The sequence below is a fragment of the Malus domestica genome, chromosome 15 (genome assembly GCF_042453785.1).
Source record: "Malus domestica chromosome 15, GDT2T_hap1".
Lineage (NCBI taxonomy): Eukaryota > Viridiplantae > Streptophyta > Magnoliopsida > Rosales > Rosaceae > Malus > Malus domestica.
This window is the reverse complement of record NC_091675.1, coordinates 47,894,984-47,919,515: the sequence shown is the minus strand read 5'-3', so window position 1 is coordinate 47,919,515 and position 24,532 is coordinate 47,894,984. Positions and strand designations below refer to the sequence as shown.

The 24,532-nt window shown below is 36.9% G+C and overlaps 3 protein-coding genes and 2 long non-coding RNA genes across 12 annotated transcripts; 4 read left to right on the top strand and 1 right to left on the bottom strand.

Moving 5' to 3' along the window:
• Nucleotides 1-280: 280 nt before the first annotated feature.
• On the top strand, nucleotides 281-1,500 carry LOC103431701 (uncharacterized). Its single transcript, XR_001789575.3, has 4 exons — nucleotides 281-548; nucleotides 648-902; nucleotides 1,009-1,135; nucleotides 1,226-1,500. It is a non-coding gene; the product is annotated as an uncharacterized lncRNA (long non-coding RNA).
• A 3,445-nt stretch (nucleotides 1,501-4,945) lies between these two features.
• LOC103401979 (uncharacterized) lies at nucleotides 4,946-8,443 on the top strand. 2 transcript variants are annotated; one of them, XM_008340711.4, is made up of 6 exons: nucleotides 4,946-5,453; nucleotides 6,068-6,158; nucleotides 6,241-6,401; nucleotides 7,642-7,669; nucleotides 7,832-7,940; nucleotides 8,150-8,443. In XM_008340711.4, exons 1-6 carry the CDS (start codon nucleotides 5,160-5,162, stop codon nucleotides 8,229-8,231), a joined length of 765 nt encoding a protein of 254 aa, XP_008338933.1. In that variant the 5' UTR covers nucleotides 4,946-5,159; the 3' UTR covers nucleotides 8,232-8,443. The 2 variants fall into 2 exon arrangements, with proteins under 2 accessions (XP_008338933.1, XP_008338932.1); XM_008340710.4 differs by having other exon boundaries at nucleotides 6,238-6,401.
• A 2,680-nt stretch (nucleotides 8,444-11,123) lies between these two features.
• On the top strand, nucleotides 11,124-14,057 carry LOC103401978 (uncharacterized). 7 transcript variants are annotated; one of them, XM_029094529.2, is made up of 6 exons: nucleotides 11,124-11,440; nucleotides 12,489-12,617; nucleotides 12,707-12,781; nucleotides 12,998-13,241; nucleotides 13,379-13,445; nucleotides 13,548-14,057. In XM_029094529.2, the coding sequence occupies exons 2-5, from the start codon at nucleotides 12,501-12,503 to the stop codon at nucleotides 13,396-13,398; spliced, it is 456 nt and encodes a 151-aa protein (XP_028950362.1). In that variant the 5' UTR covers nucleotides 11,124-11,440; nucleotides 12,489-12,500; the 3' UTR covers nucleotides 13,399-13,445; nucleotides 13,548-14,057. The 7 variants fall into 7 exon arrangements, 6 of the variants coding, with proteins under 6 accessions (XP_028950362.1, XP_070670156.1, XP_028950361.1 ...); XM_070814055.1 differs by having other exon boundaries at nucleotides 11,135-11,440; nucleotides 12,486-12,617; XR_011576299.1 differs by having other exon boundaries at nucleotides 11,210-11,440; nucleotides 12,486-12,617; nucleotides 12,732-12,781.
• Nucleotides 14,058-15,729: 1,672 nt separating this feature from the next.
• LOC103401977 (uncharacterized) lies at nucleotides 15,730-17,352 on the bottom strand. The gene is made up of 4 exons (XM_070814054.1): nucleotides 17,287-17,352; nucleotides 16,599-16,918; nucleotides 16,213-16,468; nucleotides 15,730-15,910 (listed from the first exon to the last, which is right to left on the bottom strand). The coding sequence occupies exons 2-4, from the start codon at nucleotides 16,890-16,892 to the stop codon at nucleotides 15,792-15,794; spliced, it is 669 nt and encodes a 222-aa protein (XP_070670155.1). The 5' UTR covers nucleotides 16,893-16,918; nucleotides 17,287-17,352; the 3' UTR covers nucleotides 15,730-15,791.
• Nucleotides 17,353-17,533: 181 nt separating this feature from the next.
• LOC139192256 (uncharacterized) lies at nucleotides 17,534-21,943 on the top strand. Its single transcript, XR_011576303.1, has 2 exons — nucleotides 17,534-17,663; nucleotides 21,717-21,943. It is a non-coding gene; the product is annotated as an uncharacterized lncRNA (long non-coding RNA).
• Nucleotides 21,944-24,532: the final 2,589 nt, after the last annotated feature.

Genomic DNA, 24,532 nt, shown 5'->3' with positions numbered 1-24,532 from the left:
CAAAAAATACTGTCAGTTATAACCGACAGTATTTTTGAATTCTTTTATTAAATATTTTTTTACATATGCTGGCGGTTTTTAAGTAAATGGTGGCGGTTATAACCGACAGAAATTGATTATTTTATTATTTTATTTTCTGACGTTTATCATTTTAGTGTTCTGGCGGTTATAACCGACAGTATTTTGGGGGGGGGGGGGGAATTTAAAATTTTGGGAGAGGGAATTTAAAATTTTGGGAGAGAATTTTTGGGGAATTTTGCCCCCATTTTTGACCCTTTTTTTGCCCCCACTCAGACGCTCTCTCTTTCGTGTATTCATTATTCTCTATTCACTTCTTCATTATTCTTCCAGATTTTTCCAATTCCTCCTCTGAAATCCCCAAAAACACATACTCAGACCTCCTTTAATGAAAATCCAAATCCAAGCCTAGCGCCATTTAGCATTGCCCCAGACCTCCTCTATCATCATCCTCATTTCTCACCCCTGGCATGGCGATTTCCTCAAAGCTGAGGTTTGCACTGGCGATTTCTGATTCCATTCTCTCAGAGGTAAAGGTTCTCCCCTTTTCTTCTTTGATTTTATTGTGGAAACGTAAATCACAAGAACAAAAAGAAGAAATTGCCCATGCATGCTTCTCTTTTGTGCAGGAGATTCGGATCCGTGAAACATCCGAGAGATATGGTGAAGATAACCACTGCATGTCATAGATCCGAGAAGCATGAAGGTTCCAGATCAGAAAAACAAGGTGAAAAAAAACAAGGAAATGACCGACCAAGATCCCAACGCGCTGGCTCCGACGGCGACGGGGATGATTGTCGATGATACATGCGAGTTCTCAGCTCCGCGCTTCTTCGACTTCATAAAGGACGAGAGCGAAGACGACAACGCAAGGCCGAGCTCTGGTTCGATTGCGCTCTCCCTTACGATTTTTTAGGGTTTCCATTTCGCCAAATCTTTCAGATCTTCGCCTCCTCCTTACTAATTTCGTGCCAATTTTCCAATTATCAGGTACGATTAGGGCTTTCTCAAGTCGGTAGAACTCCCATTTTTCTGCTCCACTCGGTTCCCCCTCCAGATCCGAGTCGTGTCTGGGTCGTCGGATTTGCTCGAATCCGGAAATGTCATACCCATGAAGGCAATTTCTCATTTTCTTCGTCCATTTATAATATATATATAGATTGAAAATTTATGAGTGATTTGAATTTTGGGGTGTTTAATTGTGTAGATTACAGGGACCAGGAGAGTGGGAAGATTCTGAATTTGGTGTTTGTTTAGGCGGATGAGGGCTCCGAGCTCAAAGTTGATGTCCCTGTTGTATCATCCTTTTTGTGTGTGCGTGGGTGGATATTTACAGAATGTGGAAATGAATTGGAAGGGGAAATGGTAAGTTGATAATCACGTTGTGCGGGAAGGAAGGAAGGAACTGTCTCTATCCCCTTTCTGGCTCAACTTGAAAGGGAAAGAAATAATTCAGAAAGTTGTTTATATATTTTTTATTATTATTATATTTTATGTCGGATTTATCCGACAAGAATGCTTTTATTTATTCTTATTCATAAATTTTCTGTCGGTTATATCCGACAGAACTTCTGTCAGTTTTAGCCGACAGAAAATGCTCTAATTTATTCTTTATTAATATATTATCTTGCGGTTATATCCGACACAATTTCTGTCGGTTTTACAGTATTTTCTGTCGGATTTTTCATTTCCTGACGCAGGCAATGCTGTCGCTTATTATATCCGTCACTGCATACATTTTCCGTCGGATTTTGCTTAATTTCCGACGGTATTAGACGTTTCTTGTCGGTTTTTAAACCGACATTAATGGGTACTTTTGTAGTAGTGAAGTAAAATTATCTTCCCTGCTATTCTCATCATCTTCCCTTTCTTCCTCTTATATACTGTTTTTTGTCTTATTGTTTTTATAAAAAAAATTAATATAAGATGTTGACGTAGTTAAACCGTAACCATTCAAATAGGAAGAGAAAAGAAGAAATAAGAGAGAAATTAGGAAAGGAGAAAATCCTCCTCCAAAATGTTGAGCATGCAGTGCCCCGAGGAAACGTTTCTTCTTTTTAAATTGTACTTTTATGGGAAAATGGGGAATTTAATTGAGTGCACTAATCTAAGTTGTATTTTTGCCTATTAGGTCTTTTATAGTGAGTGTGATATTTATATATGAAAATTAGGTATTGTGAGATTGATTTGTGTTACACTATTGTTACATTGATGTGAGTTTGATACGAAGTTTTATATATTAAATGAGGACCTATCTACTTTTTTATTTAATTTTTTTATGATTGACTACCTATTTTCTTTATCTCTCTTATTATTTATTGTATAAATATCACACTCATACGTCAATATATTGAACTCCAAAATAAGAATCACTTTCATAATACTCAGATTTTTCGACCAATTGTAGAAGTTTGATTCTTATATTAGTATCACACTTCGTTTTTTGGTCTAGTGTGTAAGGCCTTAAGTTGTATTTTTGTGAGAAAAATGAGAAATTTAAATTCCGTGTTGTTGTAGTAAATAATATGTACTTGGGAGAAGGAAAAGAAAGGGACGGTGTAAAGAGATGAGAGAATGGGTTCAGTTGTTTAACTTGATTGATTTCCCTTTGGTCTTGCTTTTATTTATACTAATCACGATGGACTTTTCTTGCCCTCCAGATAATACAAATCATACAAGAAAAAAATCTTCTAGATCCTATAGGATTCCTACATCTAGTTCACGCAATCACATTTCTATAATAATATTGACTGCAACACTCTCCCTTGAGCATGTAGAACTAGAGAAGTGGTCGCATAAGGTCTTTGGGCAAATGTGGAAGTATTTGATGACGCGTTCTCGTCAGGCACATGCAATGCATATGTGGAAATTTTATTTAAACCCATATAACTTTACTCTACACCCCCAACTTAAACTTTAAATGTACTTTCGGATAATGACAATGGACGTGACGAAATCGGTTAAAATTTTTATCTGAAATTAAAAATAGAATTATTTTTTACTATTTTAGAACATAAAAAAATATTAATATTTTATTACCTATTGCCATGGCTATTCAGTTTAGAGGTGGAGATACAAAAGACAATTACCGTTCATTACAAGTTGTTCCTATTCAGTGGGGAGGATTCAATTGCCAATTGCCATGAGGGCCTTCCTACATTGTAAGTGCTCTTAAGTGGTTGTACCAAATCAAAACAACCAAAATGATGTGGTTTTGGATTTAGAGCTTTTAATTTTGTTTTCGCTTCTTCCACTAGCCGAGTCGCCGCAACAACCTTTGTTTTCTAATCTGCATCAATATTCCAACCATTTCCAAGTCGCACCGACCCAGTTTCTGGCAAATCTCGTTTCTTTAGCTCTCATAGTGTGATTTGACATTAATCGGAAGAATCGATGCTTCAAAGTCAAGATTCCATTTTTGTGAACAAATAGTTCAAATACTATTGTAATTTTTTAGTTAGATTTGTACAATTGATCCCAATTTAAGGAGTACCTTATGAAATTTCTTATATACTACGGTGTACTCCACATTAAATTTAATAAATATATTTTCTTTTATATATATATACGCACACACAAAATAATATATTTACATTAAAATCAAGAGTGTAAGAGTAAATTTCCTAAAAGGAACATAGATATTGAAACCTTCTCTCCTAATACCAAGTGTTGATCATGATGAGTTAATGTTGTGGTTGGGCAGGATTTGGCAAACATTTAATTAGGTGTCCAAATACAACTTTACAATATTTTAATCACCAACGATATTCCAGCTCACCTCATCAAAGACACGTAACTTGACAAACGTAAACCTACAGAAAATAAATATTATTTGATAAAACAAATGAACCATTCCGTCATTTCGTGTGAGTGGGATGTATTCCCTTCCACGGAACCAAACGCAGCCTTTCGCATTCGTCCTCCTCCTCATGAATGATTCTACTGTCATGAATTTACGGATATATTGTTACAGTGACGAAAATACATTATAATAATAAAATAAAAATATACGTAAATTAAAAAATTTACATATACACCACTATAGGAATATATCCTCTCTAGATTTGAACCATTCCGATCATGCGGACCTCCCTCCCATTGGAATTAGATTCTCTCTCGGGATCTCACGGATCAATTAATACCAAACGTTCGTAAAAAATCATGTGGCCACATTTTTTTCTTTTTTATATTTTTCACGCAAAACGAGATTGCCTTACTGTTGAAGATATAAAAAACAAATTATGTCTGCACGATTTTTTACGAACAGTTTGTATTAATTGATTCCCGGGATCTCCAGTGAGAAGATCGGAGAGGATCCAATTCTCCTATTATCACTCACCTTCCCCTGCCACCCAATTTCCACTGCATATTTTCCCGACCTTCAACCCCTCCCAATTTTTTCTTCTTTCTTTCTATTCGGTACTACTTTGTCAAAAAGAAGGTAAGGTTGTTGAGGAGAAAGAGAAAGATGAGAAAGTTGAAGAGGAAGATTGATCTCAACCGCACTATTTTAAGCGAGCGACTGATATTATTTGGTTTGCAAAATTTGAATTGTTCGCATTAGGAGAGGATTTGTTTGTTTCTACCAAAATACTCTTCTAATTTTTTGATATTAGAGAGAATAAAAATTCATGTAAATTATTTTATTATTATTAAAGTACGTCGCGTATTGGTATACATATGTAATACAAATGGAGTAGAATTCTCTCCACTTCTCTTTTCATCGCCTTCCATCCCTTCCTTTCATATTGTCTTATTTTGTTTTTCCGTTGCTATAAAAATTAATATAAGATGATGACGTAACTTACATTCTCTTATTTTGTCTTTCTTTTGCTATAAAAATTAATATAAGATGTTGACGTGACTTAACCGTGATCGTTCAAATAGAAGGGGAGGAAAGGGAAGAGAAGGGAAAAAAAGAAAGGAGAAAATCCTACTCCAATACAAATTGTTTAACCAAATCCAACAAAAAAGAAAAGAAAAGAAAAACTATTTTTGAAGACAGAAAAACACCAGAAGAAAACAAAATAAAAAACCCCTTAATCTTTTAATCAATCGCATGTTGCAACAGCAACTGCCGACCCGACAATATCTTCGGATCCAAACCCCCATATCTTCTTCCAATTACGAAGCTCGCAGCCATGGAGGTCGAGGTCGTCTCCGGCTCGAAACCCTCGGCCGACGCTATATTGAGGAGAGTGGATTCGCAGAAGGATCAGCTCCGCGTGAAGAGGAAGACTCTGCAGGCGGTGCTCGAGCAGTGCCAGAGAGCGCTCGAGTCGCTCGGTACAACTGGCGGTGCTGACGAGGAGGATAATGGAGATGATGGCGAAGAAGACGATGACGATAACAGTTCTCGTGGTTCGGCCGTTGACGACGAGCGCCAACAGGGCCGGGGATCGACTAGTTCGCGGGCTGATTGCGAGGCCGACGAGGTATGGACTGTTGATGATTTTGATGAATTTAGGATTTTGTGTGGGAATTGGGAGGTTTTGGGGATTGATTTGGGTTGAAATTTGGGGTTTTGGGGATAAATTGTACATAAATAGCTTGAAATTTAACAATTTGGTTTGGAGTTTGAAACTGGGATTCAGTTGGTTTTGAAATTGGCATAAATATTGAATTAAGTTGGCAATCGAGCTGCTTCTGGTACAATCTATAGTTAATTTTGAGTTAATTGCAAGCTTCGGACTTGATTACTATGGTTACGGGGGATTGTCAAGTTTGATAACGGTGTGGACGGTTATTTCTTATAAGGTCAAAGGATGTAGCTTTTCATGATCGACTTAATTGCTTTGATTAGCTCTGTAAACAATATATGTGCCGAACGATACATAATCTGGCATTATGCAGCGGACGTCTGAGTCCTTGATCCAATCTTTTTGTGTGTTATGATATCTTCACTGAAGAAATTGGTGTGGTCCTAAAAAATTGTCTAGTCCATTCTGAAACCTTGTATCACTAATATTGCTTTTGCTATTGATTATTTTTTCCCCATTTTGCAAGCTTTACATATTCTGAAGTAGACACAATTTGCATCTTGATGCAGTTATGCGACCTTCTTAAATCGAGAGTTGAATGCCCCGACTTCCTCCAAAAGCTAGAAAGTGCACAAGCATTAGTTCCACAAAATATACCTGGTATGCATCCAAAGATAGTTGCATTTTAGACATCGAGTTCTCTATATGGTGTACATGCTAAACTGTTATTGTATGGCAGCAGAAGAAGGTAATTCTTGGGATCTGGTTAGTGAGAATGATCTATGGGAAGATGAGGATAGCAACCTTGGTGAAGAAGATTATGTTCTTGTTAGGCAAGAAGATATAGTAGAGGGTATTGCGTGCTTTATGGCTGCATACCTGTTGTCCCTTAAACAGACTAAGGTATCTTCAAACTCTGCTCAGCTACTTCATTTGATTTTATACTACCGCAACTATGATTCACGCACTGCCCAAAAAAAACACTATGATTGACCTACTGAGAAAATTCAACCTATATGACTGTCTAGCAGAATAGTATATCCATCTTAGTTTTTACAAAGAGAATGAATAAAAAGAAACACAGGGATTGATTATTTATCCTGCTTTGTGGATATGCTAGGGTTAAACATGCATAATGCTAATTGAAAACTTTGGTCCCACTGTTGGTCCTAGTTTCATCCTAGTCTAGTATTTGGCATTGACCTGTATGGCCAATACTTGGGCATGCAGTATGTTCTTAACGTTTTTTATTACTTGATCCATGTTAGTCTTGGTTGGCCTTTTGATCTTTTACATTTACTTTAACTATTCTTCCTTTTTGTTAGGGTGAATCTATGTGGTAGCGAATTTCTTGTGTCTTATGAGTTATTACTCTGAGATGCCACTCCCAATGTTTCTCTACGTAGATTTTTACATTTTTATTCTCATCACATACATAAGACATCGTAGCATTATTCTGGCTTTACATGGATGAGTTGCTAATACATAGCCGTAAGCGTAGCTTCTTGTTATTTGCACTTAATTGGTTCCACTCACAATCTGTCTATACCAACCAGTCTTTTAAATTGATCCTTTCTGATTACTCCTATCATTTTCATCTTAAAATTCTCATCTCTGTGAGGTGGATATGGATCTCTTGCTTTTGCTTCAAAGCCCATCGTCATCCTTTAAAAGAAGGGTTTTTTTTTCTCTTAGGAGTACCATACAGAATAGCTTGCTTATTGACAGTTTGTGGAACTTTTCTTTTTAGTCCATCTGGTAGTCTTTTATAAAGTAGGTTGGTGTGTGACGTATGACCTAATGACATGACATACCTAAGAGATTTGGCTGTCACTGCATTTGTAGTTTCCATCTTTTATTGCTGCTAGTATTTCCACATATCATTAACCGTGTGGATCAATGCAAGTAGGTTAGGAGGTCAAACCATTGAATTCATTAGTAATGAACCATTACGCTTTAGCACTAGTGTCAGAATTTTTAACTTATCGAATTGACATGTCTTCGTTCTATGATTGTCAAAACAGTATTCAGGCAGATTTATAAATTGTGCATATGTAGCCTCTTTTTTGTCAATTGAGCATGTTTCATACACCAAATTGGATTCGTATCCACTCTTTTTAATTGGTTGCTGTTTGATTTGCAGGAATTGACCCCTAATCAACTTCAGGAAGGTGAGTCTAATATCTGTTTTTAAATTACTTCTTAAGTTTAAGCGGAATAAAAAACTCTAGCTTCAAATCGGGTAGTGCCATATGCATTTTGTGCTTTATTTGATTAGATTTGGTGTCCGCATTTTACAAATGGAATCTTACATGTCCTATTTCTTGTGTTAGCCCTTAGCAAAACATTCTCAGTGAAAACGAAGAAGGGAAAGCTTCGGAAGGCATGGGATGGAAGCAAAGTTATCTATAATGTAGCATCGTGGGGGGCAACTGCCATTGGGTAGGTTACTCTTACTTCAACCCAGTCTCACCTAATTTGATGGTTTTGGAATTTCTCACCATCATCATGCAGCATGTTGTGGATTACTCTCATAATCAAACGATTTGTTTAGTTACCGAACTTTTTACTGGTGTAACTTTATACAGAAATCGTTGTCTCGGTCTTAAGTTGAATTCTCTTATTTGACCCTCTCTTTTCGTTATTTACAGGATATACCAAAACCCTGTGATCATAAGGGTTGCCACGAAAGCCTTCTGGACATCTTGTGAAGTTATATCAAAGTTTCTCTAATTTGTCTCTGCTGCCGGGAAAAGCAGGATTTGCTTCTTGTATTTAGTACTTTGTGTACTTCCAACGCAGCTTTGTGTTTCAAAAAGTGCGTAACATTACTGGCATTCTTTTCATGATACCGAATGGCGTGATTCCTTGATGAATTTAATCCTGTAAATATTTGCTTCCGATTGAAGAGTGCAGTTCAAATTTATGTAACACAGCATTGAACATGTGTCGGACATTTTAGATATTTATTTACTTGTGCACAATGTCACCAATGATGTTTTCGATCGCATTAGGCGAACTTTTCGCATAGGAAAATTCAAGATCTGTTGCGTTCTATCTCGGATGTTGAAATTAAGCAAAAACGTCTTTTAAGTGATGCCTCATAAAGCATCTAACGTACCGAATGTACGTTTCTCCAAACGTGTTGGCATTTGGTATTGGTAAGGAATTCTCTTACTCAAGCAAATTGGACAAAGTCTTTGTCCAACAATCTTACACACAAGAATCATAGAAACAAAAAGGAAAGGCTTTCTTATTTTCAATCTCATTGTTATGTAGCTACCTACTGAACATAAACATTACTTGTTCGGGGGAGAACTGTGCGTCACGCCACAGGGCCTCATAGATTTTGAATCGGACACCGTTTAGTCATATAAATGTATTAGTTTAGCTAATTTTACGGTCCTGTGGTATTCAATTTCACTTATAAATGAGATGTCTTAGGTTCGATCTTTGCCAAAGGGTAATTCGAATCAATTATTATGGCTAGCCTATTGTGAATATCGTGCTTATCAATTGAATCAGTTGAATCAGCTGTTTATCATGAATCTGTAACTTGGTACATACACTGTTGATTTATTTGATACATTTGGATGACTTAACAATCCCTGATTTGAATGATTTTTTGTACGGACGATCTTCAAATGAAGATTAAGAAATTGAATGATTCCCATTATGAAACTTCTATGGCAAAGATATGTGTGGGACCATGATTTACCCGGGCTAGAGTAAGGCGGATCGGAATACGCATACCTCAGAAGTCCGGTCATGAACTCAATAGCCTCCCTTGCGGAGCTGACTAAATGGATATTCTCCGTTTATGAATTCAATGGTTCATTACTAATGAATTCAATGGTTTATGAAGTCCGGTCACGACCTCCTAACCTACTTAAGGTATGCATAAACTCATATCATCAATATCTGAATCTCATAAACGTGTATTAAAACTTACCGCCTTTATGCGTAGGGCATTAGTGTAGGTTCGATTAGAATATCGCTTGTAATAATATAATGGCCATTATTTGTGTAGCTTAAGATTTAGAGACTTTATTAATGGTTTTGCAAACTAATGGCTTGAATGATTACACCTTATGGTTTGGCATTCTCTTCTAGAATGCCCAACTGCAGATTTCGAGAGTGTTGAAGGCAACCTGCCGGCGCATGAGGAAAGAGTTGTGGTGTTCCCCGGGATATTATTATCAACGTTATTATGAACTGATGTTGGAGGCAGTTGATGCCGATGGGGTTAAATTTTACCAGGCACAAGTTGCGGTAGATTCCGTTGATGACAGAATGTGGTTGGAAGTGTTTTGTGTCATGGATGATGAACATTATTCTTTAAGACTATATCATCACCTAGGTAACCATACACTTATTCGATTACACCATGCGGTTGCTTTGATCAATCCATGATTAAACTTGATACTCAATTCAAGTGTTGTATAGGCGATGTCTTTAAATAGGAGAGAGATTTACGGCCGTCACTATGGGCAAGGAAAAAAGTAATACAGCACAAAAATTACATACAGAATCATTCCTTGTCAACACAAGAGCAACAAAAGACAGCAGTAATCGCAACAAGTTAGCTTACAGAAAGAGGAAGTCCACACTTTTGATGCCCCACAAACCCAAGACATCAATTTCAGAGGGTGGTTCGGGCATGACAACAGAAAGACCAGTCCCGAAAAGGTCACAGTATAGAGCAAAAGCTGAAGTGAGATGAGCTGCAAGCCAGTAAGGGCATACTCTTGGTTGAGCATACTAAGACCTAGTTTGGGAGTGAGGTGCTTAAAAAAAAAGCATCTATGAAAAAAAGCTGTGAGGGTTTTAGGTGTTTGGTAAACTGAAAAAAAAGGGCTTATTTTGGAAGCTGCTGTGAGAATAAGCTGAAATCAAAGGAAAAAGCTGAAGCTGCTATTTGCAGCTTTGGAAAACTGGTTTTTTTTCAAAGCACACGGAGCTACAATGCTTCTTTAATGAAAAGACCCACTATTAGACTTTTTTTTTTCCAAAAACACTTTTACAAAAAAGTTTACCAAACACTCTGCTAATTTATTTCACAGCCGCTTATTCTCACAACAGCTTTTTTTCAAAGCACAGCAATACCAAACCAACCCTATGCTGGCTCTTGCGGGTGGGCGGATGAAATTATTACACAGCGTTAGACGTGTAACAATGCCACTAATTATCACCCTACTAAGTACTAAAGACCAGATCGTGTTAGTTTGCTCCCGTCCTCTCAGATTGTATAATGCCTTGTGATTGTTCTTCACAAAACAACACTACCGCTCTTCTTGGAAACATCTTTCTATTGCTCCGCAACCAATGTGCAAAATTTGATTAGAAGCAGCCTAAAAGACTCTACCATTTCATAAATAACATAGATTGGGGTATCCCGAGACACCGATACTAATCAAAGCGGACAAAAATTATAAATAAAATCTAAGAGGAGTTTTAGTTAAGTAATTAGCTAAAAGAACTTTATAAATGGAGGACTTATAGATATCAGGAATTAACCTAGTTGCATGTACACGTAGGGTAAACTCACAGCTGAGGTACCAGAAATTGAAACACGTCAAACATAAATTCATGCATAAAAGCTTGATGTGAAAGAAAGAGATACCCGGAAGACGGAGGTCTGGCGATGATGGCACCAGTGGGTGGAATCGGGAGACACGCAGAGCGTACGTACATGTTTGCATTTCTCTCCCAATTTCATTAAAACAACTACAAGCCATGTCCTAGAAAATAAAAAATCACAAACCGAAACCCTAAGGCAAAAAATTAAAAGAAGAAAAAGTCTCTCTCTCTCTCTCTCTCCCTTCTCGTCACTTTCTCTCGACCCAAACAAAAAAAAAAAAAAAAAAAAAAAAAACAGCAAGGAGAAACCCCTGAAACTTGGAATCGGACCTTCCCCTCGCTCAATTTCTGTCATCGAATGGGTAATTATCTAAATCTCTACTTCTATTTTGCTTAAGTTTAAAACTTTTCATTGAAATTGATACAAAGATCCCAACTTCCCAAAGTTGATTTCTTTGGGGGAATTTCAAATCTTTCCATCTCCTTTTTTACTTTCTTATATATACTGTCTGATAATAGGCATATTTATGCCTGAATTGTGTTGATTTCTTTCGGGGAATTTCAGATCTTTCGATCTCCTCTTTTACTTTCTTATCTATACAATCTGATTATATGCAGATTTATGCCTGAATTGTGTTAATTCTGTGTGTTAAAAGCTCTCCAAAAGAGTTTACAATTCTTTTTTCTTTTCATTGAAATGGAAGCCTAATACTTCAAAATCTAAGCTTTCCCATATGGTTCAATCTCCCGCGGCTACAAACCCAGGAATCCAGACCCAAATTTAATATCGAGTCGTAAAAGGGTTGGATCTGGAGCTCTGAGAACCACTCATATTTATTTGTTTCTGTGTTTTTTTTTGGATAGAGGTCGCACTTGGTGCGATGGCAAGTGCCTTCGCCCATGAGCGGTAGGTCTCGGTTCGAGATTTGGGAGCAGCCTCTCCATAAATGGGGGTAAGGTTAGCCGACATTCACCTCTCCCAGACCCTGCGTAAAGCGGGAGCCTTGTGCACTGGGTACTGGTACGACCTTTTTGTGTTTTTTTTTTTATGGTTTTTGAAAAATTAGACCCGAAATGGATTGGAATATCTGCATTTTACAGCAAGGTCCTAACTTTTTAGTTTGGTGGTTGGGGATGAATAGAAAGGCTAAAACTTTTGGTGATACAGATAGAATATGGTGTGATTTGGGCATCTGGGGAAGTTGAAAATCTGATTTACAAGTTGGATTGGTTCAAGATTCATCTTTTACTTCTTGCGATCCTTACTTTGTAAATGAAAGATCAATTGTTGGGGGAAGGGCATTTAGTTATCGTCAAGATACTATGAAGAAACATATTAGTGAAGTTATCTGTTTGGTTATTGCGCGAATTCATCAGACCCTTTTAGCCTAACTTTTCTCTGTGTAGTAGAGATATATATCCATGGCTCAGAGACGTGTGCTGGGGAGCAGTAGTAAATACATTCAGAATTATGGAAGACTTATTGGAAGCCATGGAAGAAGCGTTTCCACACCCACACCCACAAATACTAAGAAACAGGTAAAACCAATGCTCATATTAAATTGCAACAAGAATTTGCACAACTCTCTCTCTCTCTCTCTCTCTCTCATAATGAATTTGAATACCAGGAATTTGATTATCATATGGATTTAGGAGGATTAGGGCCTGCCCGCTTCGCAACACAAGAGTTCAACAGGCTTAAGGTATCCATAAACTCATATCATCAATATCTGAATCTCATGTATGTGTATTAAAATTTACCGCCTTTATACGTAGGGCGTTAGTGTAGCTTTGATTAGAATTTCACACGTAATAATATAATGGGCATTATTTTTGTAGCTTGAGATTTAAAGACTTTATTAATGGTTTTGCAAACTTATGCATTAATGTTTACATCTTATGGTTTGGCACTCTTCTAGAATGCCCAACTGCAGATTTCGAGAGTGTTGAAGGCAACCTGCAGGCACATGAGGAAAGAGTTGTGGCGTTCCCCGGGATATTATTATCAACGTTATTATGAACTGGTGTTGGAGGCAGTTGATGCCGATGAGGCTGAATTTTACCAAGCACAAGTTGCGGTAGATTCCGTTGATGACATAATGTGGTTGGAAGTGTTTTGCGTCATGGATGAACATTATTCTTTAAGACTATATCATCACTTAGGTAACTATACACACTTATTTGATTTACACCATGTGGTGCTTTGATCATTGTCATATTACGCGTTTAGGGCGAGGGCTGGTATGTTACGCCTGATTCTGTATTATTAGTATTGATCATCAATTATTTGTTTGAAACAGACAACTTTTTTGATGAATGATGCTTCAAACTCCAGAGGTCCGGATCTCTTCGTGTATCTTTGTTCAGGTTTGCATCTTCTTCTTCTTCTATATGGTAACAATTCTCGTTTACATTTTTAATGCGTAAAGTTCTGGTCTAATGTGCACAAGTGATTTCATCGGTCACAAGATTTCCATTATTGAACCCTCGTGGCACGGTGTTTGCTGTCGGTAGACTACTGTACATGTCAACTGTCACAGAGACGAACGAGGTGAAGATGCGTGTGTGTGTGTCCACTGCAAGGAGCAAAGTAGCATGGAGATCGTCCTCATGGCTTTAGTTCAATGATCTATTTGAATTATCATCTCTAAGACTTCGTTTTGTTTATTTTTTCTTAGACACTGATGTTATTAGCATCTAGGCGATAACCAATATCTAGTTATAATATGAACAGACATTGATTGTTCCATAGTACGCGTTTTTGCTAAGGCGTATGTGAGTGAGGATGCTTGATCTGCAATGTCAAGTCAAAGTAGAGCTAGATACTAAGAGATCGTTCGAAGTCTAGTATTGTGTAACTGAAAAACAAGTTTGATGTCCTAGAGATCTTTCGGAGGGCCACTGCAGAGTCACTGGATGTGTGTTTCTGATATTGTTTGTAGTTCTAGTTATTTCAAATCGTCATTCTTTCTTCATTAAGCCTTTTATTGTTCTTACTTGATGGATTATTCCCCCACTCTAAATTCTAAACGATTAAGAGGGAGCTTCAAACTTGGGTGTAGAAGGACGATCGCCCCACTCAAGCCAACTTGGTTACATAGACGACGTCCACCTTTTTTCGCTCCCAAGGTCGAATTTCAACTCATTCCTCATCTTAAATGATAAATGTAACTAATCGTAAATAATGAAATGCTCACATTCACTAAAGTTTAACCCTTGCGTAAACAATCATCAATCCATGATTAAACTTGATACTCGATTCAAGTGTTGTATAGGCGATGTCTTTAAATAGGAGAGTGATTTACGGCCGTCGGTAGCACAATGAAAATCACTATGGGCAAGGAAAAAAGTAATACAGCACAAAAATTACATACAGAATCATTCCTTGTCAACACAAGAGCAACAAAAGACAGCAGTAATCGCAACAAGTTAGCTTACAGAAAGAGCAAGTCCACACTTCTGACGCCCCACAAACCCAAGATTTCAATTTCAGAGGGTGGTTCAGGCATGACAACAGAAAGACCAGTCCCGAAAAGGTCACGGTATGGAGCAAAAGCTGAAGTAAGATGAGCTGCAAGCCAGTAAGGGCATACTCTTGGTTGAGCATACTAAGATGCTGGCTCTTGCGGGTGCGGGGATGAAATTATTAGACTGGCTATAATGCTTATTTCATTTCAAATCAGTCATTTAGAGACCACACAGCGTTAGACGTGTAACAATGCCACCAATTATCACCCTACTAAGTACTAAAGATCAGATCGTGTTAGTGTTGCTCCCCTGTCCCCTCAGATTGTATAATGCCTTGTGATTGTTCTTCACAAAACAACACTACCGCTCTGCTCGGAAACATCTTTCTATTCCCCCGAAACCAAGGTGCAAAATTTGATTAGAAGCAGCCTAAAAGACTACCATTTCATAAATAACATAGACTGGGGTATCCCTATACACCGATACTAATCAAAGCGGACAAAAATTATAAATAAAATCTACGAGGAGCTTTGGTTAAGTAATTAGCTAAAAGAACTTTATAAATGGAGGACTTACAGATATCAGGAATTAACCTAGTTGCATGTACACGTAGGGTAAACTCACAGCTGAGGTACCAGAAATTGAAACACGCCAAACATAAATTCATGCATAAAAGCTTAATGTGAAAGAGAGAGATGCCCGGAAGACGGAGGTCTGGCGATGATGATGGCATTGGCACCAGTGGGTGGAATCGGGAGACACGCAGAGCGTACATACATGTTAGCATTTCTCTCCCAATTTCATTAAAACAACTAGAAGCCATGCAGACAATAACGGCAGTCTACACCATCTCCTTCTACAGACCTGCACAACACTAATAAAACAACTCCTAATTTGTAATCCTTAAAACTCAAGGGTATCATGTTCAAAAGGTACAAGTATTTCTATGGCACTCTCAAAGCAATGTTGGGGTAAACCAGATTCGTCTTCATATCCGAACTCTGTTTCCTCCGTATCAACTGTTGTCCTAAGGGGTTGGCCTGATGGATGTGCGCTAAATAGGCCACATCCGCTAACTTTCACAAACATTTTTGTACTTGTGTTAGCTTCACATGCATCATACTAGTAGAATATGCAAAATCCAAGAGCCAAACCAAAACGCAAGTATAACATTGGCCTAAAATGCATCCAAACAATATTTTACTTTGATTGTTTTCAAGAATATAATACGAAAGTAACAAAATGTCAAATTCCAAAACTTAAATATTTTTGGAGGGGCAATTCGTGCAAGGTTTTTAACATCTCATCCTCAAGGGAACATCTGCTTGTCTTCACTGGAACTTTTACCTCGGGGTAGTAAAGCTCTGAAACATTTGAGAAGACACCGATGAGTGCATTTGAAGGTAGCTCAGTATTAGCACTGCTGAATGCAAAATACAAAATCCGAACAAGATAAAGAGATGTTCTATAAAAGCGATGGTAAAATTTGAAAAAGAAGCGAAAAGAAAAGATGGTAAATATGATTCAGCAAAGATGTGTATATCATGCAAATGAATATTTTAATATTCTTACAACTAATTAACATTGGTTTCCCACATCGTCAGTGGAAATTAACAAACTGTAATGCAAATAATCAAACTATCATGCCCTGTAAATAACTAGCTACCTCTGGTATCAATTGGATCTCTTGTGCGATTGATCTTTGGGCTTGTACGCCTGTTATCAATCAGTTTTAAAAGTCTTCCACCATCAAGAACAAGACCAAACAATCTGAGCTCCTTTGAGATTGTCTGCGCAACGATTGCTTGATAAAGCTTCACCGTACCAGCATCAGCGGCCTCTAATGTTATAAAATAGTTCATACAGCCGCAAAAAAGCTGCTGACTTTCCCTTACCCACCTCACAAACTGCAGTTGGGCATCCTAAAAGAGAGAAACACAGAAATTGGATTGGAGTAGAGTGTATACTAGCAAACACATCCCTCTGTCGCGCGCGCGGGCGTGCACACACATACACAAAACACATTAGTGAGTAGTTATAATTAGTTATTACCTTTTGCTTGTTGAACTCTTTGACAGCGAAAAGAGCATGTTTCTCGTAATGACGAGCACATCTACCAACGTCAGAGATGGGACATGTAAATCTTCTAGGAAGTATGCTTTCATGGTCTAGATAAGAGGCCGGACGTGGCTGGAGCTGGTTAATGTTGTTGGATAATACTGTTGGAGCTGTGCTTGGTAGTGCCTCTCTCTCTCTTGTAATCCTATGAAGGTGAAACGTAGTACTATTACTCCAACTCCCAAGCTTTAAAGCCACAGAGGGAAAGCGGAAAGCCATTGCCGCCATGCTCTCCACCCCTACACACTGCACATCTGCAACTGCATTTGCGTCTTGGGTTAAATTGGTTGGTCTGCGACCGAGAATCGAATTACATAATATTTGACACAAGCCCGTAAAAGTTGATTGCTTTTGTGAAACCAAAGCAAACCAAAACCAGAACCAAAATTAAAACCAAAACCAAAACCAAAAGAATCTATCCATCCATCTATTTACAGTCCAAGAACAATTGGAGTGCAAATATTATATAATATTATTTATCACAACAGTTGGAGCAAATATAATTATCAAAAATCGCTTCCTCATCAATTTTATATAATTATCAGAAATTAATCAATTTGTTTGTGCTTGTGGTGCAAATATAATTACAAACAAGTCAAGTGATCAGTTGAGGGAGACTTACCTGGAGTTAAGGTTTCGGAATTGGAGGAGCAGTTGAAATTTTCTTTTGTTTTTTTATGGGAAGGGATTTAGAATTTACAGTTTACTGCACCGAACCTAATTAAACTACTCTGCCAAATCAGGGAGTTCGTTCAACTTCAAGTCTTCAACCAACAGGCTATGTCAAAAGAACACGTGGCATATCACACACCGTTCATTCTTGTTAGCCAGTCCTAGAAAATAAAAAATCACAAACCCAAACCCTAAGGCTTAAAACTAAAAACAAGAAAAAGCCTCTCTCTCTCTCTTCTCGTCACTTTCTCTTGACCCAAACGGCAAGGAGAAACCTCGGAAACTTGGAATCGAACCTCCCCTCGCTCAATTTCTGTCATCGAATGGGTAATTATCTAAATCTCCATTATTTCTTTGGGGGAATTTCAAATCTTTCCATCTCCTTTTTTACTTTCTTATATATACAGTCCGATAATAGGCATGTTTATGCCTGAATTGTGTTGATTTCTTTCGGGGAATTTCAGATCTTTCGATCTCCTCTTTTACTTTCTTATCTATACGATCTGATTATATGCAGATTTATGCCTGAATTGTGTTGATTCTGTGTGTTAAAAGCTCTCCAAAAGAGCTTACAATTCTTTTTTTTTTTCATTGAAATGGAAGCCTGATACTTCAAAATCTAAGCTTTCCCATATGTTTCAATCTCCCGCGGCTACGAACCCAGGACTCCAGACCCAAATTTAATATCGAGTCGTAAAAGGGTTGGATCTGGAGCTCTGAGAACCACTAATATTTATTTGTTTCTGTGTCTTTTTTTTGGATGGTTTTTGAAAAATTAGACCCGAAATGGATTGGAATATCTGCATTTTACAGCAAGGTCCTAACTTTTTAGTTTGGTGGTTGGGAATGAATAGAAAGGCTAAAACTTTTGATGATACATATAGAATTTGGTGTGATTTGGGCATCTGGGGAAGTTGAAAATCTGATTTACAAGTTGGATTGGTTCAAGATTCATCTTTTACTTCTTGTGTTCCTTACTTGTAAATAAAAGATCAAATGTTGGGGGAAGGGCATTTAGTTATCGTCAAGATACTATGAAGAAACATATTAGTGAAGTTATCTGTTTGGTTATTGCGCGAATTCATACCCTTTTACCCTAACTTTTCTCTAGGTATTGAATGATTCAAACCGTTTATTTTTAGGTCATTCTTTGAAAATAATTTATTCGAACCTGTTAGCTCATTAGCTCATGTGATGTTTTTTTTTTTTTTGCTGCAACAAATTCATTCACTCATAGTGTCACTAGGTGATATCTCAATTGAGATCCAGACAATCAAACTTCTAATCCTCATACTAGTACCCACAGAATAGCTAAAATATTATTTGCACAATAAAATCCAATCCTTAGCATAAAAAGGGCAGTATTTCCAAGATATTTTAACACAACTCATTTGTTCAAACACAGTTCATATATATCAAGGTAATGAAGCATTTAAACAAATCATCTCAAGAATCAGAAAACACTAAGCAATACTCATCAAACTGAATCAATATATATAAAGTAATCTAAAAAATGACATTTTGGTTAAAGTAAAGTAGCCAGGTCAACAAGTGGATTTTCACTTTCTCAAAAGCAGCACAAATCCCTAATTCTTATGGAAAATGTAATTTTTATTTATTTAATCTCATAATTGATAATGCTAATCTCCCTACCTTTTCTTTAATCTCAAAATTTCTAGCCAATATCCCTATTTCTTCTTTATTCTCAGAATTGCTAGTTAATCTGTAATTTCGTGGATTCAATCAAATTTTAGACACAATGATGTCAAACTTGCCCAATGTCGTTAACCTTATTAAGCATGTGCATCGAGTTTTTAGAGACCAAGAAGCCAGTAACATAGTTACTATTGTTATTGCAATTTAGAAACTAATACCTAAACCATAAATATCCTTTAACATAAATTAAGTTATTGTTTTAATATCTCAAATGATTGCTGGGCTATAGCCTCAGTTGAATGTTTGCAAGCCGTGGTACACATGAACATCGGAATTCAGCTTTTGTTCTCCCCACAACCTATTGTGGACTGTGCCATTCATGTGCGCCTAACTAAAGAGGAACTTAGCCTACCACTTCAAGAAAGGCTGGGCCATCTGTTGGACGCCCTAATCTACATGATTGCCGTACTCTACATGAAGAATCATGATGTTGCATTGAAGACCGACTAGCCTTATATGGGTCACCCAATCAACGTAAGCCAACTACCTTCAAACACCTAGTTAAACACCTAATAATTTAACTAACATGTATGTAAAATACATGTTTGAATTTGAAGGTTGTTGACTTACATTGATTGGGTGGCCCATATAAAGCCAGTCGGTCTCCAATGCAACACCATGAGTCTTCATGTAGAGGAGGGCGTCCAACAGATGGCCCGGCCATTCTCGAAGTGGTAGGCTAAGTTCCTCTTTAGTTAGGCGCACATGAACCCTAGGGGCACAATCCATTGTGGAGAGAGCAAAAGTCAGATTTTGGTGATCATGTGTAACACGGCTTGCAAACATTCAACTGAGGTTACTACCCAGCAATCATCTTAGATATTAAAAACAATAACATAACTTTATGTTAAAGAATATTTATGGTTTATGGATTAGTTTCTAAATTGCAATAACAATAGTAAGTATGTTATCGGCTTCTTGGTTTCGAACGACTGGATGCATATGCTCAATGAGGTTAACGAAATTTGGGTGAATTTGGCATCATTGTGTCTAAAATTAGATTAAATCCAAGAAATTACAAGTTAGCTAGCAATTCTAAGAATTAGGGAGATTGGCTATAATATCTGAGATTAAAGAAGAAGTAGAGAGATTCGCCATATCAATTTTGAGATTAAATAAAAATTACATTTCCATTAGGGATTTGTGCTGCTTTTGAGAAAGTGGAAATCCACGTGTTGTAGACCTGGATACTTTTCCAGATTACTGCCATTTTCTAAATTACTTTATATATTATTGGTTCTGTTTAATGAGTATTACTTAGTGTTTTCTGCTTCTTAACATGATTTGTTTAAATGCTTTATTACCTTAATATATTTGAACTGTGTTTGAATAAATGAGTTGTGTTAAAATATTTTGAAAATATTGACCTTTGTATGCTAAGGCTTGGATTTTATTGTGCAAATAATATTTTTTATACCTCCTTTCATATCTTCTATTGGTGCTAGTACGAGGATTTGAAGTTCTTTATGTGATTATCCTATTGCGTTTCCTTTTGAGAATGAAATTTGAAGCTCATGTAACAGTTTTATAAATGACAATGGGTTGCTAGACTTGGAAGTTTGTCAATAGCTAACATGTTGGAGAAGAAGCAAAGTATTTGATTCAATTCTTTTTACAAAAGCTTTTATTTTGTGGACATAATTGATACAGGTGCTATTGCAAACAAGCTTTCCCATGTATTCATTTGTGCATGTTATTAGCTGGATCTGCATGTTATTGTGACTTGATGGATATGCGCAAAATAGGCCACATCCGCTAACTTTCACAAACATTTTTGTACTTGTGTTAGCTTCACATGCATCATACTAGTAGAATATGCAAGAGCCGAACCAAGACGCAAGTATAACATTGGCCTAAAACGCAGGTGTTGGTTAACTTTGCACAACCTTAAATAGTATCGTGAACAAGTTTATTGCATCCAAACAATTTTTTGACTTTTATTGTTTTCAAGAATATAATACGAAAGTAACAAAATGTCAAATTCCAAAACTTAATATTTTTGGAGGGGCAATTCGTGCAAGGTGTTTAACATCTCATCCTCAAGGGAACATCTGCTTGTCTTCACTGGAACTTTTACCAGCAGAGTGTACACTAGCAAACACATGCCTCTGTCGCGCGCGGGAGCGTGCACACACACACAAAACACATTAGTGAGTAGTTATAATTAGTTATTACCTTTTGCTTGTTGAACTCTTTGACAGCGAAAAAGGCATGTTTCTCTTAATGACGAGCAGATCTACCAACGTCAGAGATGGGACATGTAAATCTTCTAGGAAGTATGTTTTCATGGTCTAGATAAGAGGCCGGACGTGGCTGGAGCAGGTTAATGTTGTTGGATAATACTGTTGGAGCTGTGCTTGGTGATCGGATCATATTTATATATATTTTTACTTTAAATTCACTCGTCTTTTCTTGGTTAGTTCCTTATATTTTTAAGCTATTTACGTTATTTTTGTGTTTATAGGATTTGTTATGCAAAGAAAATAAAAATAGAACAAGTGAAATTTTATATAATAACTTCGTCAAGATTGTATTCCATTAAAATAAGTTGGAAATAAGTACATAGAGTAATTAACGTCTTTCCTATCTAGCCAAAAACATAAACTGAAAAGTAATTTAATGAAAAACTCATTTTCGACATGTTTGTGTGAAATTTGCATGCAGGATCTCTTTATTCAGAGTTGGCAGTCAGTGGGATTATATACTGAAAGTCTTAAAGAGCATTGAGAGGAGAATAATAAGGAAAGCAAAGCTGCCTTTGTAGCTGGCGTGAAAAGAAGAAGGCCAGCGTTAGAAAAGGAAGCTGCTTTGCAGCTGGACAAGGCGGGCAGAGGAGCTGCTTTGGCAGCTGGATAGGTCAGAAACAAGAAGAAAAAAAGAAAAGTCAAAAAGTTAGTGAGGGCAGCGAGGCTGCCAGGAGGAAAAGGAAAAAATAAAAATAAAAAGATGCTGCCCAAAGTAGCGCAGAAAACCAGAAAAACGTGAGAGACTAAGGTGAGAAGGGGAGACTTGCGAGGAGCTGCGGGAAAGAAGGAGGTCAGGGACTTGCTAGGCGCAGAAATAAGCACAGGGAAGAAGAGGAGCACAGAGGCAGAGGGCTTCACTCCGTTCTTATTGGTGTTATCTTCTCAAACTCATGATTTACGTTTAGTTTAATTTGTTAATAATGTGTAACTAATTTATTTTGGCTAGAGGTTAATTCGAAACCATGAATATATTTGTAATATGAATTGATTACCTTCAGTTGTGATTTCTGAGTTGTGATTTAATTTGCTTAACTGCTTGATTAATAACTTATTTTTGTATGTCGATTAAGGATGCATACTTAATTTACATGCATGAATTTGATGCTAGAATATAAGTGAATTTCACCTAATCGTTATGAACTTATATTCACAAGTAGTGAATGTTGTTATCCACAATCGTGTTAAGTGAATTCTTGGCAAGAGTATCATGCTTTTCATAGTTACGAATGTCTCGTCAATGCTTATAGTTTTCACAAAGTTTAATGATCTTTGATTGTATCTCTATTGTGCTTTTCACGTAGGGGACTTTTGAAGAATGTTTTGAATTGTTGTATGCGTTTTCCCGTCCAATTCAATAACTTAAAGAAAACTTGAAGATTAAAAAAGTGATGTTCACGGTTAATCTGAAGTATTGAGATTTACAATTTATTGAAAGAACAACTGAAAATCAATTTAGGTTGCATATGTGTTATGTGTGGAGAAGAACCCTCTAGCTAGTCCATCACCTATCCTTTCACCTTAATTTCATGTTTTTGTCAATTCTGTAATTTATTTAAGTTTAATTTACTTCTCGTCAAAACCAAACACCCCCCATTATTAAATTATATTATTTAGTTAGTTTTCATTGTTGTTAGTCTTTTAATTCAATTTCCGTCCATTTCAGTTCCTAGTGTCTAATTTAATTGTTTTCATTATTTTGAGTCATTCTAAGTGTATTTTGGAGTTATTAGAGTTTTTAGCTTAGTTTTGTGTCCTTGAGTTTTATTTAATATTTTTAAATTAATTTAGAATAGATTAGCAATCCCTCCTAATCCCCGGCCTAGAACGATACCCTACTTACATCTATACTACAATTGTCAAAAAGATAGTTTAATTTGTGTGTCAAGTAATTTTCGCATCACTTGGTAGTGCCTCTCTCTCTCTTGTAATCCTATGAAGGTGAAACGTAATACTATTACTCCAACTCCCAAGCTTTTGAGCAACAGAGGGAAAGCGGAAAGCCATTGCCGCCATGCTCTCCACCCCTACACACTGCACATCTGCAACTGCATTTGCGTCTTGGGTTAAATTGGTTGGTCTGCGACCGAGAATCAAATTACATAATATTTGACACAAGCCCGTAAAAGTTGATTGCTTTTGTGAAACCAAAGCAAACCAAAACCAGAACCAGAACCAAAATTAAAACCAAAACCAAAACCAAAAGAATCTATCCATCCATCTTTTTAGAGTCCAAGAACAGTTGGAGCACAGATAACTATTAGAAATCAATCGTTTCCTCATCAATTTTATATAATTATCAGAAATTAATCAATTTGTTTGTGCTTGTGGCGCAAATATAATTACAAACAAGTCAAGTGATCGGTTGAGGGAGACTTACCTGGAGTTAAGGTTTCGGAATTGGAGGAGGAGTTGAAATTTTCTTTTATTTTTTATGGGAAGGGAAGGGAATGAGTAAGTTCAACTATTTTATTATTCTTTTATTATTTACAGTTTTCTTCACCGAGCCTAATTAAACTACTAAGCCGAATCAGGAAGTTCGTTCAACTTCAAGTCTTCAACCAAGAGAAAAAGACAAAAACAAAAGCCCAATAGGCTGTGTCAAATGAACACGTGGCACATCACACACCGTTCATTCTTGCTAGCCAATCCTAGAAAATAAAAAAGGCTAAATAGCCAAAATGGTATCTGAGATTTGTATTACTCATCACTTTGGTCCCTGAGATTCCAAATCAATAAAAGTGGTCTTGAGATTGTCCACCATCCATCATTTTGGTCATTGCGTTAAAAACTCCGTTAAATGTCTCGGAGCTCTTGGCTGGAAGTTTGGGCAATTTTCAAAGCTTTGTAACTCAATCGTTTCTTAATCAAATTCGACCCATAATACATCAAAATGAAGATAGAAAAGTGTAGAATAAGATTATACCATTTGAAAGCCCAATGGTTGCCGGAGATATCAAGAAAATAGCCTCAAAGTTGACTGGTCCGAGTAAAAATTGAAAAACTTGCCGAAAACTGGGTAAACTTTAAACATTCATAACTTCTTCAATACTCAACGAAATCAAGTGATTCAAAAAACAAAAATCATACTTCTTGACGAGACGAAGAGAATGGTACATTTTTCGACCACTAGATAGCCGTGGTTTGGCTGAAAAACGATTAGGTTTCCAAATAAGTATAATCTTATTCTACACTTTCCTATCTTCATTTTGATATATTATGGGTCTAATTTGGTTA